This window comes from Electrophorus electricus, chromosome 7 (assembly GCF_013358815.1).
Source record: "Electrophorus electricus isolate fEleEle1 chromosome 7, fEleEle1.pri, whole genome shotgun sequence".
Taxonomy (NCBI): Eukaryota; Metazoa; Chordata; class Actinopteri; order Gymnotiformes; family Gymnotidae; genus Electrophorus; species Electrophorus electricus.
In genome coordinates this window covers 25,046,865-25,059,226 of record NC_049541.1, presented here as the reverse complement: position 1 = coordinate 25,059,226, position 12,362 = coordinate 25,046,865, and the positions used below count along the sequence as shown (strand labels likewise).

The 12,362-nt window shown below is 43.6% G+C and overlaps 3 protein-coding genes across 6 annotated transcripts in view; 2 read left to right on the top strand and 1 right to left on the bottom strand.

The window, feature by feature from the left end:
* tesk2 (testis associated actin remodelling kinase 2) overlaps positions 1–5,598 on the top strand; it is a 21,804-nt gene extending 16,206 nt beyond the window's left edge. The window contains exons 10-11 of the mRNA XM_027001221.2: positions 54–192; positions 3,473–5,598. Coding sequence (XP_026857022.2) covers positions 54–192; positions 3,473–4,410 — 1,077 coding nt within the window. The 3' untranslated portion in view covers positions 4,411–5,598. The remainder of the gene's footprint in view (positions 1–53; positions 193–3,472) is intronic.
* On the bottom strand, positions 5,313–9,728 carry toe1 (target of EGR1, exonuclease). 3 transcript variants are annotated; one of them, XM_035528041.1, is made up of 8 exons: positions 9,614–9,728; positions 8,359–8,971; positions 8,229–8,269; positions 7,809–7,905; positions 7,540–7,698; positions 7,160–7,419; positions 6,746–6,908; positions 5,313–6,545 (listed from the first exon to the last, which is right to left on the bottom strand). In XM_035528041.1, the coding sequence occupies exons 2-8, from the start codon at positions 8,515–8,517 to the stop codon at positions 5,880–5,882; spliced, it is 1,545 nt and encodes a 514-aa protein (XP_035383934.1). In that variant the 5' UTR covers positions 8,518–8,971; positions 9,614–9,728; the 3' UTR covers positions 5,313–5,879. The 3 variants fall into 3 exon arrangements, with proteins under 3 accessions (XP_035383934.1, XP_035383935.1, XP_035383936.1); XM_035528042.1 differs by having other exon boundaries at positions 7,223–7,419; XM_035528043.1 differs by having other exon boundaries at positions 7,160–7,308.
* si:ch73-382f3.1 (uncharacterized protein LOC100151273 homolog) lies at positions 8,982–12,362 on the top strand. 2 transcript variants are annotated; one of them, XM_035528044.1, is made up of 4 exons: positions 8,982–9,583; positions 9,758–9,911; positions 10,138–10,301; positions 10,652–12,362. In XM_035528044.1, exons 1-4 carry the CDS (start codon positions 9,434–9,436, stop codon positions 11,024–11,026), a joined length of 843 nt encoding a protein of 280 aa, XP_035383937.1. In that variant the 5' UTR covers positions 8,982–9,433; the 3' UTR covers positions 11,027–12,362. The 2 variants fall into 2 exon arrangements, with proteins under 2 accessions (XP_035383937.1, XP_026857025.2); XM_027001224.2 differs by having other exon boundaries at positions 10,096–10,301.

Here is a 12,362-nt window from a genome sequence, read left to right as displayed (position 1 = left end):
ATGCAGCCGTGGCTGGCCGCCACTCTGTTACTCAGCGTCTGCATGCCTTTCAGATGGACCCGAAGCTGCGGCCCTCGTTCTCAGACATCGTGAAGAGACTGGAGGAGATTCAGCGGCACCTGAGAGCTGAAGAGGTGGAGAGAGAGAGGATTCCACCCCAACCAGAGTTGGAGAAAAAGACCATCCCCAAAGGTGCGGCATGCACAAACCTTTACCAAAGCTAAAGGAACCCAACAGGAATCAGCAAAACAGTATGGACAAAAAAAAGAACTTTGTTTCTGTTTGTGCAAATTTTCTCATGTTTTCATGATGATGCGTTTTACTCAACAGCTAAGTGGAATTGTCTGGTGCAGTTGCACATCGGTATCCAGTTAGCGGATCACGCCTCCTTCCATTGCATCTCATGCTCATTATGCAGTATATATTTTAAATACCCTTTTAATTAAAACATCATCTTCATTTTGCTGTGACCCATTTTAAAGTGGATATACCAAGTGCATACAGCTAGGGGTGCCATGAAACGCTGCTATTGACAATAACCAAAAACAATCATTAAAAATACAGATATCATGTTAATAATGCACAGGATAATACTTTAAATAATTCAGCACCGGTATCTAATGCAGGTATTGGGCTCTAGGGATTCTTTTGTTTATCCGTTCTGGTTGCCTTTTCAATATCCATTAATTAGTGCAATTGTTCTTTTAGTATGCTTTTGCAGAGATATGGTTACATATTTGCATAACTAGACTCATATTTTGATAGTAATCAGTTTGCCATAACAGAGATAGAATTTGACTGAGATCTTAATTATTATCCGATAGATTTATCAAATGGTCAAAAATAAATAGTCATCCCAATGGTGTGTCAGTAAGAACACTTGGAAATTTACTAGGCTTGCAACACCATATGATTCTCATCCAAGGTAGTGAACACTGAGTCATGTTGTGGTTTGAAATAATACAGGGAAGAACAAAACAATTCTATAATTTCTCACTGGTTAGCATCACAGCTATGAACACCATTCACTAAGCATAGCATTAGTAGCACATCACTTAACAGGTAATATCAACAAACACAGATTCAGGCAATTATGAACAAGTTAATACTAAACCAAATATACATGGGAATACTATCCAAAACACTGACATGAACTTTGATGAAGCATCATACACTATATGGACAAAAGTATTGGGATGCCTACACATTACACCTACAGGAGCTTTTAAGACATCCCATTCTAAATCCACAGGTTGTGGAGTTGTCTCTCCTTGTAACAGTGTCTGGGAGTTTGGAGTGTGTCACTGTGAAATGTTGCCCAGAAGAGCATTTGTGAGTTCAGACACTGATGTTGGACAAGAGGGCCTGGCTCACAATCTCCATTCTGGTTCATCCCAAAGGTGTTCAATGGGGCTGAGTTCAGGGCTCTGAGCAGGCCAGTCAAGTTCTTCCACACCAAACTCACCCAACTGTGCCTTTATGGACCTTGCTTTGTACACTCGGGCACAGTCAGGCTGGAACACAACTGTTGCCACAAAGTTGGATGCATACAATTGTCCAAAATGTCTTGATATGTTAAAACATTAAGATTTCCCTTCACTGGAACTAAGGGACCTAGGCCAACCCCTGAAAAACAGACCTATAGCATTATTCCCCCCTCCACCAAACTTTACAGTTGGCACAATGCAGTCAGGCAGGCAACAACCTGGCATTTGCCAAATCCAGACTCGTCCATCAGACTGGCAGATAGAAAAGTATCATTCATCATTCCACAGAACATGTTTCCTTTGTCCCAGAGTCCAGTTGCGGCATGCTTTACACCACTCCATCCTACCCTTGGCATTGTACTTGGTGTTGTATGGGTTGCGTGCAGCTGCTTGGTCATGGAAACCCGTGCCGTGAAGCTCACAGCGCACATTTTAATGTGCTGATGTTAATGCCAGAGGAGGCTTGGAACTCTGCAGTTAGAGTCAGCAGAGAGTTGGTGACTTTTACGTATTGTGCGCCTCAACACTCGGTGACCCCGTTCTGTAAAGTTACATGGTCTACCCCTTCGTGGCTGAGTTGCTGTGGCTCCTAAATGCTTCCAGTTTTCAGTACCACTCAATACCACCAGTTGATCATGGGATATCTAGGAAGAAAGAAATTTCCCGAACGGACTTGTTGCAACGGTGAATTGCTATTACGGTGCCAAGCTCAAATTCAGTGAGAATGGCCCATTCTTTCACAAATGTTTTAAAGGCAGTATGTATGACTGGGTGCTTGATTTTATACACCTATGGCAATGGGACTGGATGAAACGCATGAATTCAGGGATTAGGAGTTATGTCCAAATACCTTTGGCCATATAGTGAAGGCTTCTGATAATAGCAGATCACACATGATAGGCATTTAAGTGGCATACATTAGTATTTAACTAGTATATATTAACTAATATCAATTATCAGTCTGTAATGCTAAAGGAGCTATAGCCTGATCATATGCAGCTGTTTAAAATCTGTTACTCATGACACCCGTCAGTTGCATGATCAGAACATGATTGGTTGGTTGAGTTCCTCTTAAAGGGGCAACATCTTATACATATCCCCCCCCCCCCCCCCCGTTTTTCAAACTATTGCGATAATATCATTATCGCGAATTATTTTGGCCGCGATAATCATGCAGTGAAACTGATATTGTGACAGCCCTACGTACAGTAAGACGCACATCTTGCCATTTGACACCCAAAACCCATGTAATGGTGCGTGGGCAGGGATTTTCTGGAATGAGAGCACCGTAAACCATGCGACACCTTTCGCCCCCACCAGGCGCGCCCACGCCACCCTCCCCGCCCACCCAACAACACCGCCACCTTCTCCGCCCGCCCCAGATGGCCTACCGTAACGTTAGCAAAGGAGTTGGCGCACACGTGCAGGCTCTGGTTACACGCTCCGCTTTACAGCGCCGTGCTCCAGTTTCGTTTCAATCGTGGTCAGAGCACAAATGGAAGGACGAAAAAGAAACAAAACAAACAACAAAAAAATACTCTGGCACAGAAAAAGAAACGAGTGGAAGCTAAATTGGTCATTCATCATCCTCTCTGTTCTGGTCTGTTTCTACACAGGAACGTTTTGTCACATGCGTAGTTTGGGTTGTGCTTTTCCGTCTGTCATTGGCAAACTTCTCGGTAGTCTGTTTTCATCAGCTCAAGCATTTAGCATTTTAGAAATACTGCCGTGTTATTTTTGTCAAAGAGGTTTAATGCTTTAAAGAACCCCCGGAACTTTTTGTCGTCCCGCCCCCCTAAAAAATACAGTCGTGTATACAGTTGTGGTACCATTTGTGCACTTTATCTTTTGCGTTGGCTAAAGCCCACCTTTTATTAAATGCATCTCATGGCGCCATCTGGTGGTGAAATACAGATTGCAGTTGAAACATATTGAAATATTAACATATTTAGGACAGTGATAAATGTCTGTCTTTGGTCCTCTAGGTGATAAGTTCCAGGGGATAAAGAGGTTGAACCCCCTGGGCCTCCAGGATGACAAGATCCCGCCAAAGTCACCCCGTCCACGTCGCAACATCTGGCTCTCACGCAGCCAATCGGACATTTTCTCCCGCAAGCCTGGCCGCAAGGTCAACGTCCAAGATCCTTACTACAACCCTGGGCGTCGGGAAAGCTCGAGAGGCGCACCCAAGATCAACCCATTCAGTGCCAGGGAGGATCTGAAGGGCGGCAAAATCAAGTTCTTCGACATGCCCAGCAAGTCTGTCTTCTCGCTGGTGTTCGACCTGCACTCGCCGCACGGCAGCGCGACCGCACACCAGCCCCAGCCGAACACCAGCAGCGGAGCCGCGTGCCCGAGCAACTCTGCACCCTGGCCTGAGCTCTGTCAGCTGCCCGGGCGCCAGTGCCACTCTCTGCCAGTCTCGCCCCAGCTGTCTGAGGTGTTTCGCACGGCCCGGAGCGAGGCGGGCCCGGCGGGCGGCGAGCCCCGGCCCAGGCCACTCAGCAGCTGGGCAAGGAAGTACACCGTGGCGGAGATCCCACCCTACCGGCCGAGGACGGAGAGGGAGACGGCGGGGGCGGAGCCAGAGGAGGGGGCGGAAGAGAGCTGGCCGTGTCTCGCCACCGCCGAGACTGAGGCCGAAGCCATGGACTGCTCCAGCAGCAGAGGTAGCCCTATGGATGACAGCAAGGAGCGGAACCCGGGCACGGGCCCCGCACACGCTGCCAACAGGGAGTGGCCGTATGTCTGCGAGGACATGGATGCCGAGGAGCAGGAGGACATGCTGAGCTTGTGCTCCCACACCAGCAGTAGCCCGTTCGTTCTTAGCATGGCCGGTGAGCCGCAGGAACTCCGTCCCATCGTCCTCTCACCGTGCCGACCCTCTAAGTCACCGGATCTCCTGTCCCGATGTGACATCTGAGACGAGACCTGTAACACTGAGCGGTGTTGCCTCACAACAGCCAGGAATTATAGGATGGACTAAAATTGATGCCATGCAGTTTTCACGATGTATTTAATTAATACACTTAAAAAAGATGTACATTTTCTTTTGTTTCATAGAGACACCCTCCTAACTTAAGCACGCATGGGATTTTGGGCTGAAAGCAAGTGAGACATGATCCAAGATGTTACCTAACAGACCATCAAGAGCTCACACAGAGGGAGATTAAGCTACATTTACACAGGGCTAATGGATTATCACAGTCTGCAACTTTGTCTGAACGTTTTAACATCTTCACAAGCACTGTCTTTCCTAACTGATTAAACACTTTATTAGAATGTGACAGGACCACAAACGCCCATGTTTAAAAAATTATTTTTATATATATATATAAATATAAAAATGAGTTTTGTGTTTCTGGAAAATATCACAATATACCAGTTTTAATGTGCGTCTTCAAAGGTTATCGCTGAAATCTGTGTACCATTATATCATTGTGCACTGTATGGGTGTAGTACCAGTTAGCACACCTGATAGCTGGGCAAGCACACATTCCATACCCGCCGTTAGATTAGTTTTAGAGCAAACCTTGTTCTTGCACCCCTCTCAAGGTTGATTTGTGGATGGAGATGGAGGCTTCAGTGTGTGACTGAAATAGCAGCTGGATCCATTCAGTGACCTCTCAGACCTTCTAAATGCTCCATGTGTAACAACTACTTAAAAAAAGTATATTGCACTTGAATTGAGAAAGAACTTAATGAATTAAACTCATCTTTTGTCACTACATTTCTATGCAATAAATTTAACTGAAGCAGAAAGTTTTATAGAGAGGATCTATTTTGATATTTATGTGGAAGAAAAGGTGATTTTACCATGTCTTACTTCCCTGCTGGTCAACTATGTGTAAAGCATATATTATTAATAGTTTGATAAAACAGATATTTGTAAATAATATTGTATGTGCCAGTGCCTGACCTTAATGTTATTTTTCACCCTGGCTGTTTTCTCATTGTGTAGGTTTGTAATTGAATAAGATGTATATTTCTACCAAAGACACAACAGGACCTTCTTTACTATTCATATGGATTCAGTTTTATAAAATGTACAAGTGCATGTATGTATTCAGACGTTTAAAAAAATAATAATGATAATAAATTTAAGGATGTACTTTTGTGTGTTTTAAATTTGCCTGGGTTTAATTATTTAACTCGGTATTCTTTAACAGCTGTGACTGAGTTCTCGGTAACTACCAAAGACAGTTTCCTGCAGAAAGATTAGTGTCAATATATTGTTAACCAAACCATTTTTTAAAATATAACTTGAAAGTTTTATAATGACACTGCAAGGGTCAAATGATAAATCATATTTACTACTTTATCACAAATTAAAAACATTTAAACTGAAACAGGCTGCTATATGCCGTTTCACCTGCTTTGACAGCATTATTGTCACAGAAGCTTTTTCCCCCAGACTAGCTCCATCTTGTGGGCGTGAGCCTTAGAAGACTTGGAAAAAGTGCTCTTGACCACTTGAAGTGGGACAGATTTCCCACTCAGGTAGAGCTTGTTCTGACAGCCAGGGATCCCGGGATGTGCAACAGACTCCTCCGGTTTCTGATTCAGGATGCTGGCGAATGCGAAAATGTAACCAGTCATGAAGGCGTCGAATCCAGCTCTGTGAGTTCCTCCTTCCACCTTGCCGTCACTGGCTGCAGTCGGGTCTTTCTCAGAGGCGTGTTGAGTGTTTATGCCTGGGCCGACAGTCAGACCATGTGCTGGAGAACCTCCGCCTCCATTCTTGTCGTGCGTCCTGCCTGGCTCACCGGTGCAGATGGCATCCGTCTCCTTTCCACCCACTTGCTGATGCTCAGACACTGGTGCTGAGGTTTCACAGGTGACCATCTCTTTGGCTGGAACCAGATCCTCTTCCTTGTCTTCTAGGTGAGCCCTCTTGTCTTGGGGTGAACCACCCATCTCGCCCCAGGTAACTTTCTGCTTTTTTCTGCGCTTCCTCTTTTTTCTCTTGTCCTCTTTGGTTTTCTCATCCTGCTGAATTATGAGGTCTGTATCATGTGACATGGGGCACTGAGATCCATTGGGACACCACCCATAAGCCTACCCAAGCAATTGAACACAGAACACACTTCAGGATGCAAGATGACCAAGAAAATGACCAAGCTTTGAAATGACTGAAAGGATCTTAAAATGAATCGGCATTTTATGGCAGAAGGAGAACTTGAACACCATCTCTATCATGTAACAAAGATCACTATTTTGCAAAAGCTGTGATGGCAGAAAAGCTGAGCAGAACTCACCGAGAACTGAACGCAGATGTTCAGGCTGCTGTCGTGGCTCTGGCTGTCCGAGCAAGGCCTGTAGTCCACGTAGCCCTGCAGGCACCCAGAGTAATCGCAAAACTCCAAGAACAAACAAGGTCCTTCCCCACCAGTCTGCATGGATTTGGCATTGTCCAGCTTGCTGAAAGAGGAACATTAGAAATGAGGTACCGAATGCTGCTGAAACATTTACATTGATTGCAGTTTGCAGATGCTCTTATGCAAAGCAGCTTATGCATTTACCACTATGACGGTACTGTGCTGCCTGAGAATCAAACCAATGACACTGGCGTTACTAGCACCATGCTCTACCCGATCAACTACAGAAGTCTACAAACCTGACATTAACCTGCTGTTGGGTACCAGTAGCTAAACATTCTATTGTCAACATACCACTTCTTGTAAGCATACTCCAGATAGGAGGCAGTGAAGCGAAGTTCATACTCCGTGGCGTACTTGGTGTCGTAAATGCCGCCAGGGAACATCTCGGACAGGTCCGCTACGAATGTGCCCAGCCTCTCGGGCAGATGAGCGTAGAAGCACTGGTACAGGAACACCATGTCAATCAGGCCATTGTGAACCACCAGAGGCTTGTTAGCCCTCAGGAGCTCAACGAACAAGGTGCGCACATTCGGCTCATGGGCATCTCCTCCCTGACGGTGTCAGGAGAAAACAGATATCATAGTTGCAGCACACTTTTTGAGCCATTGCAATACTCAAATATTGCAAACAACACAAAAAATTATAACTTTGTTTCCTTATAAGATGCTTACCTTATCATTTCCCTTGTTATAGGGAACACCTTGAGCATACTGTTTGTTGAAGTCAAAACCATGCTGTACAAGAAACTGTACTGACTTAGGTTCAATGATGTACTCCTCTGTACACAATAGTGTCAGATTGTAAACTTGAACAAGGTATGTGCTGTCAGCCTACAAAGATTAAGAAATTAACTTTAAAACCATTTATTTTATATATATATATATATATATATATATATATATATATATATATATATATGAAACTAACATAAAACACTTACTTTATCATCAAGCTTCTTATAACAAGCAATGCCGAGGGAAAGAACTGAGCGTGTGCGAGCAGCATGGCATATAGCTTTATAACGATCTTCAATTGACCTTTAAAGACAAAAGCACACAATACTGTTTTATTTGCCTTAGATCAACGCTAAGAATGATCATTACAATATATTTATATATATATATATATATATATATATATATATATATATATATATATATATATATATATATATATATATTTTAAAACCAGAGTGTATTTGTATTAAATGAGCAATAATGATAACGGTATTTAATTACTCGTTACTCTTTGGGTGGCATAGTAAAAACAAAAAAACTGCATTCACTTATGTTTGAATATGTATCACGTGTATAAGTAACTAATGTAATAACCAGATCAAACATTTGTTAAATTCACTCACTCTGCAAGAAGAGCCTTCCTTGCACCAAGACCGCTCAGTTCCTATAAGACCAAAGGAAGCACGATTAGTGCTTAGTGAAAGTGCAGGACCGCAAATCATTCTGTGGTTACTGGCTAATGTTAATCCTCACCGTGTCCAAGGCAATGAATGAAGATGTTTTAAAGGCGAGCACCATAGCAGGCCACAGCTCCTTAAAATTGTTGGTCTGCACGTCTATGACTGGCACCACGGTCGGTGTCATTTTACCCCTTTCTTGTTTGTAAATACAGCCAGCTACGCCTTTTAACATGAAGCTAAATTTAACATGGGGACTCTTCTCGGCATAACCGTTTTATTTATTTTTTGTGGCAGCATGAAAGATAGTATGCGTTAAAGATAAGCTTCAGTAAATGATAGTCAGTGTTAAAGACAAGCTTCAGTAAATAACGTGTGTACTTTACTTCACAAAAGCAGCTAGCCAGCCAGCTAAGGAAAACTCCAAATGGGTCAGGTGACACCTTTCTGCTGTCGCTAACTAGTTAGCTGTATACATTTCCTAAACCCTTGTGGTAGGATTAAGGCTGTTTTCTTCATTTGAACTAATTCTATGTCATCATAAAAATATGAGGCAAGAGTTTCTTCACTAATATCAAAAAAAATCCCCCCCCAACCTGCGTTTCCAACCGCGTGAGTCTTATCTGTTCCTTTTTCAAACTTCTTTCAGGTCTGGGTCCGTGATGATCGATTGGACTTTTTGTTATTGCCTACAATTTTATATTAAAAATAGAATTAAGAAAGAAAAAACAAGTGACTACATTTGCGAGACAAAAGTTATTTTTATTATATATCTATCATGTTTGGGACTTCTAAGCCTTTTAAATGTTTTAAACTTGGGTTTAGTGAAATATTTACTCAGGCGATATTACAACCAGCTAAAACCAACACTTCACGAAGGACGCCCGTGAAAAGCTTAGGCGCCATTTTGGCTCAAACAAACTCAGGGTTGCACTTCTTTCTAAAATGTGTGTTATTTGGATAGATAGCTAGGCCAGCCACCAAGATCAGATGGATGCTTATTGACGACCGCAAAAAACTCGCTCTTGTATTCAGTCGAAAACCGGCTCTTGGGCCTCCAGGCCGCACTTTGATAGCGAGCTAGTTACGTGTCACCGCATTATTATTCACTTCAACGCTAACGCTAAGCTAGTTTGGCAAGTGTTTACAACATGGGTGGATGTTCAGCTCCGAACTGCTCTAACTCCACAACCATCGGGAAACAACTTTTTCGATTTCCGAAAGACCCCGTGCGAATGAGAAAATGGCTTATAAACTGTCGACGGGATTTTGTGCCAACTCCGTGCTCCAGACTGTGTCAGGCGAGTGTAGCAGCAACAGCGCTGCGTTACCTAGTTGTGCTATTTCAAGTTTTTGAAGTTTGGTGTCTCTCCTTTCAGTTAAGCACACCGAACGTGTCCGTCCTTCGGGATCCCCACCGGATCAGCGGAACACCGCACTCTCATAAGATGACCATTTATGTTCACTGTTTGCAGGACCATTTTGAGGAGAGTCAGTTTGAGGAAATCGCCAGGTCACCAGCAGGGGGAAAGAAACTAAAACCCAATGCAGTACCCACATTATTCAACGTGCCCGACCCCCCTTCACCCATCACCCCCCACGTAGTCCTCCCAATTAAACATGAACCAGGTAAACTTGTTAATGTGGCACAATGATATTAATACCTTTATGACTAGGCATTTTGATAGATTGTTTGGTTTTTTTAGTTTTCAATTATTAGTGATTTTTTTTAAACCCATCTTGTTTTATTCTGGGTAAGCTAAGGATATTAGATTTCTATACAGACTGATTTGGTTTTATGCCACAATACTAGGCAAAAGTGAGTGTTTTCGTGTTCTTAATTCGGCGGAGAAAGACTTAAAAGTCGGGGACCATGGTTACGCACGCCGGCAGCCGCGAGTGGACCTCGAGGAGGAAGGGTTGCAGAGGTTGGAGGAGGAGCGGCCATGCTGTCTGTGCCAGCACTACAGAGCCCAGCTGGAGCAGCAGCAGCAGCACACCGCCAGGCTACAGAGGGAGGCCAGTGTTTCATTTCGTCTCATGACAAACGGAAGGGGCGCTTTGCCCAAGCACATGGAGACCGACAACCGAAATGTGCTCCAGACTTGGGGCATAATGTGAAGTAAAAATAGAACCTGTTTATCCTCCTGCTGATAACGCTTTGCTTATTATTCATACTTCGTGGTTGAAATTCAGTACTTGGAGGGCATTGCATTATTTTTATTCATAAGTAATACTTGTCCATGCATTTAAAGTCTTAAAGTCTAATTTGAGAAACAATAAAAGCTGGCACCTTGCTATGAATTGTTATTGCACCTTTAACATAAGAAATGACCCTCATTGTTCCTTTCTTTTATTCTGTGGTCTAGGTGGAGGAGATGAAGAAGCGACTGCACAAGCTGAGCAAGATGGAGAAGGGGCTGCAGATGTTCCTGTACGAGGACCAGATCCGGGCACTGACTCTGGCCAAGCGCTCGCGGCGGGCCGTATGGTCCCACGACACGGTTCTGGCCGCCCGCAAGATCCGCTGCGCCGTCGGCGTGAAAGGATACGAATTCCTGCGGGAACTAGGCTACCCCCTCCCCTCGTACAGGACTCTGTGTAACCGCCTGGAGCCTAAAATGTTGATGACGACGAGTATGCAGGAGGACCTGGCAGAACTCGGGCTGGGTATCATAACTGAATGCGACAGCCCAGAAGCCAATGGGACCAGTGACGAGGGACTCATTGGAATTATGACATAAGACTTGCTGCTTTGGAGAGTTTTACACATGCGTTCAATACATACAAGGGTGTGTGTGTGTGTGTGTGTCTCTGTCTGTCTGTCTGTCTGAGAGTATTTTCTATTTTTCATAGAGTAGGCCAGTGTAAACTGCCCCATCAGCTGAAAGAAGCAGGATAGCAGAACTCCTTGCATTGACAGCATTTTTATGTTTAATCAAGCATGTTTATTTTGTAGATTTTGTCTGTCATAGATATCACAAAGAAGCCAAACAATGGTTTAGAATTTTGTCTCACAGTGGTTGTTTAATGAAACATTAACTAAATCAGAAGTTTACAGGCTACCTGTCCTCCTGGCAATATTCAACCTGTCATGAACTGCCTAAACATCAGTCATGTAGAATGGGAGCCTCCCCTCACTAACCTTTATTAAGAAGGGGACCAACGTGCTGCTCCTTTGTTTACCTTTGGTAGTGTAAGAACACGAACTGGTGACATAAATGACTCATAAGCTACTGTTGGCAATGCAGAGGTGCTGCTCAAAAACCCAAATGACTTCAGGGAGCTGGCATTGCTTTCATTTTGCCCTTCTGGTGATCCCTCTTCCAAAGCAGATCCTGTCTGACGCGGCGGCATCATTTTTGACCGTTTCAGATGCTGCCAAGGAGTCTTCAGTCAGTAGAAGACCAACTTTAATCAAGCTTCTTGTGCGCATTATATATATAACTATATATAGAGAGAGAGCATGTGTTGCAGTGATGGGCTCCTACCTTTACTTGAATCCTGCACTTTGGTCTAGTTTTAAGGGGGTACTGGGCAGCAAGTTGCTATTTGCACAACTAAAATCAATTCATGCGATATGTTGTACTTCTAAAAGACTGGAAGGTTTACACTTTCTGCATTTTATATCTGAGTGGCTTGGGGTGCCTTCTACAAAACAAAACAAAACAAAAAAAACAGCAAAGTAAAGGAAAAAAAAAAACAGTGGTTATTCCCATCTAAATGAGGAGGGCACAAGGCTTCCTGTTGTGTGAAATAGGAAGAGTGGTTTTGTTGAGCTTTGGAATTTTTGGGGCCCTACACGTACGTGTGCGAGCACGTCACAGCTGTCTGACCGTTGATGTCATGGAGCATTAATATCTCTGTACTTCACAGGGTTTCTTACTTACCCATATTTGAATAACTGCTCTTTGTATCGGATCCCCCTCTCTCCTTTGTTTTGGCCAGATGTTGTTCCATCATTAGTTCTTAAGCAAGAAAGTTAAGAGTCTAGTCATGTGTTTTGGAGTTGTTTTTTCCTCTCATCTATCAACATGAGGACAAAAAAGTGAAGCCAATGGAATAAAAATGAAAACTAAT

Excerpts from the sequence above, each read along its gene's own strand:
- si:ch73-382f3.1 (XM_027001224.2), top strand. The coding sequence starts at position 9,434 with ATGGGTGGATGTTCAGCTCCGAACTGCTCTAACTCCACAACCATCGGG. Across the intron at positions 9,584-9,757 it reads CGTGCTCCAGACTGTGTCAG|GACCATTTTGAGGAGAGTCA; the intron begins GCGAGTGTAGCA and ends CACTGTTTGCAG. Across the intron at positions 10,302-10,651 it reads CCGCCAGGCTACAGAGGGAG|GTGGAGGAGATGAAGAAGCG; the intron begins GCCAGTGTTTCA and ends TCTGTGGTCTAG.
- toe1 (XM_035528041.1), bottom strand. The coding sequence starts at position 8,517 with ATGTTAAAAGGCGTAGCTGGCTGTATTTACAAACAAGAAAGGGGTAAA. Across the intron at positions 8,270-8,358 it reads CATTCATTGCCTTGGACACG|GAACTGAGCGGTCTTGGTGC; the intron begins GTGAGGATTAAC and ends TTGGTCTTATAG. Across the intron at positions 7,420-7,539 it reads ATAACAAGGGAAATGATAAG|GGAGGAGATGCCCATGAGCC; the intron begins GTAAGCATCTTA and ends TGACACCGTCAG.